The sequence below is a fragment of the Aythya marila genome, assembly GCF_965140915.1.
Source record: "Aythya marila genome assembly, chromosome: 1".
NCBI classification, from domain to species: domain Eukaryota; kingdom Metazoa; phylum Chordata; class Aves; order Anseriformes; family Anatidae; genus Aythya; species Aythya marila.
In genome coordinates this window covers 5,339,385-5,342,844 of record NC_139042.1, presented here as the reverse complement: position 1 = coordinate 5,342,844, position 3,460 = coordinate 5,339,385, and the positions used below count along the sequence as shown (strand labels likewise).

The 3,460-nt window shown below is 35.1% G+C and overlaps 1 protein-coding gene across 1 annotated transcript; it reads left to right on the top strand.

The window, feature by feature from the left end:
- Positions 1–2,279: 2,279 nt before the first annotated feature.
- LOC309891809 (taste receptor type 2 member 40-like) lies at positions 2,280–3,215 on the top strand (the record flags this gene model as incomplete). Its single annotated transcript, XM_082784660.1, has 1 exon — positions 2,280–3,215. One exon carries the CDS (start codon positions 2,280–2,282, stop codon positions 3,213–3,215), a length of 936 nt encoding a protein of 311 aa, XP_082640786.1.
- Between the last annotated feature and the right edge of the window lie 245 nt (positions 3,216–3,460).

Here is a 3,460-nt window from a genome sequence, read left to right as displayed (position 1 = left end):
GTTGTGTGATGGCTTCTTTGTAAAGGACCTGGTGGGAATCTTCAAGGCATGAATATTTTCTCTGTTAAGTAGTTATTCCAATTTTTGACCTTGCTCAAATGAAAAAATAAATAGATAAATGGAAATTAGATTTGTTTTCCTTTAAAATTCTTATTTTTGATGGTGGATAAAGAGAAAATAGAATTTTGTAACTGTTTTCTGGAACAGTTCAGAATAGATTTTAGTCTTGAAGTTTTCTATCTTCCAATGCAGTTTCTTCTACTTCATAATTGCAGTGCTGTTTTTTATAAGCGTATAAAAATAAAGTGTTATTGTCATATTCCCCTGAGTAACTTAATGACTACATTTTTAAGATAACTGATTACTGTAATTATGTAATGTATATTCTGTGTACAGGAAGCTTTATGCATGTAACTTTAAAATACACCATAGGTGTCGTTACATTTTTTTTTTTTTTTTCCTCCTTAGTAAGGTATGACTTTATCACTATTTTGAAATACTTCTTGTGAAATACATGATAGGAAAAGTAAACATGCCAATGTATCCTTTGTTTTATTTTATCATTTTTTCTCCCTTCGGCTTTATGAAATTTGGAAGCTTGATAAGATATTTTGTAAAAGTGTCTCAGAATTGTTTTTTTATTTTTTATTTGTAAATTTACATTGTTGTGATGAAAAAAATATAGTCAATTTTTAAGGAAAAAACTTCCTGTCTTTGTGGTTACTAGGACCTAAATGGAAATGTAAATTGAGCATGACTGAAGTATTGACAGAAAAAAAAAAATAAAAGGAGATTTTAATTTCAATAAGTTGATGAAGAAATGCACTCGTACCAATTTAAGTTAACCATTCCACTGCTGGACAACTCTACAAAAGCTAGGATATGGTTGGATATATATATATATACATATATATAGGCTATACATGTACATCCTAGGATGAAGATAGGATATAATGGTAAATAGTACATCCAATTGGCAGGTTTTATCACATTGAGAAGTTTGGTCTGCCTTTCACTTTGAGTCATCTTACTCCACTGAGAAATGGACTCCAGAAGTATATGTCAACCTTCCACAAAAAAAAATCATAAAAACTTTACTGCCTAAGTAAAGTACTTTTCAGTAGCCAAATGATTTTATTTCCTTCCATGATGTCAAAGTATTCATGCGTTCTTTCATATTTCTCTAATGAAAAAAAAAATATATTTACAACATTAATGCACCAATATTACATTCATAGATTGAATTAATTGGATTGTGGCTGAGAAAATGAGGATAAATTGTTTCATAAATCTAGACATATTTCTTTTTAAGTTAGCAATAATGCACTGTGGGCTTTAATACCACCACCACTTCCCCTCCAATCCTCATGGACTAATTGCAGCAGCTAGCCAAAGAGGGCACACATATGCAGACGGATGACAGACTTTCATTCCATAAAGAAAAAGAGGTCAAGATCTCCTGTATAGAGAAGAAACTTCCCTGTGAAACACAGGTAGGATAGAGGTCATGGCAGTGAAACTAGCTGGGGACTTTAACAGTGTTCTGCTTGATGTACTGCTCTGCTTCACTATCCTGCTGTCATAAGTTTCCTCATTATACAACCAGTCACTGTCATCTTTTGATCCCATATATGTGACCATTACAAGAGATGGTTATAGAAGTGACCATTTACATGAACACATCAGAAGTGGGTAACTGTATGAAGCAATAAATAATAACAATAGGGTAGCTTGTTTGTCTGGGGTTCTCCCCCAAAATAGGACAAGGCTGTACAATCTTCACCATGTTAAAATGGTGGTGATTAACTAGTGTGGTCATACTTGACAGAGTTTCAAAACAATATGAAAGATAATAGATATAATATAAAACCTCTTGTTATCTCCTGACATGCTGCTGGCCGTGTTGGGTTGCTTGATACAACTTCTTCCACATTGTCAGGTACAGTCATAATCACAGAGCCAGAGCCTTCTGTCACTCCAGGTGGGAATATAAATAATTGGATAAAAGATAGGGCAGTTAATACACCTGACAATTCCACATCCCTAATGAAAAACGTAGGCAAATCTTATGCATGTAAAAATTTAGAATTAATTATTAAATCCCTCTCTGATTTGCAAGCTCAGAAACAGCACCAACAAACATACTATCATTTCCAGATGTCTTGTTCCTTGATATAAGGCGAGCAGACTGGGGCTAGGGCTAGTCATATACTGTCTGATCTGTTCATCTTTTGCACAGCTTCACAAGGTAATCAGGCAGAGGTGACCAAAGCAGCAAGATGTTGCCTCCAGTTCTCATCATTTCAATGTGTATTGTAGCTATTGAAGTAGTTGTTGGATTTATGGGAAATGGATTTATTACAGCTGTCAATAGCATTAACTGGATCAAAAGCAAAAAAATCTCTGCTGCTGATATGATTCTGATCTTCCTGAGTACATCAAGATTTATCTTGCAGGTGACAGTAATGATGTACATTCACAGTCTCTATTTTACGGATGTTTTCAAGTTGGCTTCTGTGTACAAAGCTTTTGGTGCTGTATGGATGTTTGTAAACCATGCCAGTTTGTGGTTCAGTACCTGGCTCTATGTCCTCTACTGTGCTAAAATAATCAATGTCAGCCAATGGTTGTTCCTGCAAATCAAGCTCAGAATAACTGGGATGGTTCCACAGCTGCTTCTAGGATCACTGGTGGTCTCTTCTGTGACTTCTCTTCCTTTCTTATGGACTACACCCAGCACGTACCTCTGCAGCTCAACCGGGAACTGTAGAGAGAATAGCACAGTACACATCAGTGACTGGGACAGTTCACATCTGTACATTCTTCTTCTTTACTTTGCTGGTTGCTTTTTTCCTCTGGTACTATCTGTGGTAACCTCAGCCCTATTAATTACTTCTCTGTGCAAACACACCAAGAACATGCAATGCTATGTAGATAGTTTCAGGGATCCTTTGATAGATGTTCACCTAACTGTCATTAAATCCATTATTTCTTTCCTGATCCTATATCTTTCCAGTTTTGCAGCTCAAATTCTTTTGACACTGTCAACTTCTCAAAGTCAAGATGCTGTGAAGGTTGCAGTATCTTTAGTAGTAGCTGGAGCATATCCTTCAATACACTCTGTTATCCTGATCATAGTCAATTCAAAGCTGAAACTGGCATTCAGGATGCTTTGCCAGCATTTTAAATGTCATTTGGAAAGTGTGACTCCCTAAGACTTATACTGAAGTTTTAAAACTCTCAAGTTATACATCCGGAGGAAAGATTTTATGAATTTATTGTTTCAACATCTTTGCTCTTTATCAAATGTTGTAGTCTCTCACGGATTTCTGTGACTAAATCTCCTTAACATTTCATAACATCTGAAATAATATGCATTTTCACCTTTTGCTTTTTATTTTTTAATATACCACTCTTGCTCTCTCACAATCTGATTTAATAAAGAGGAAGAACAAGAATG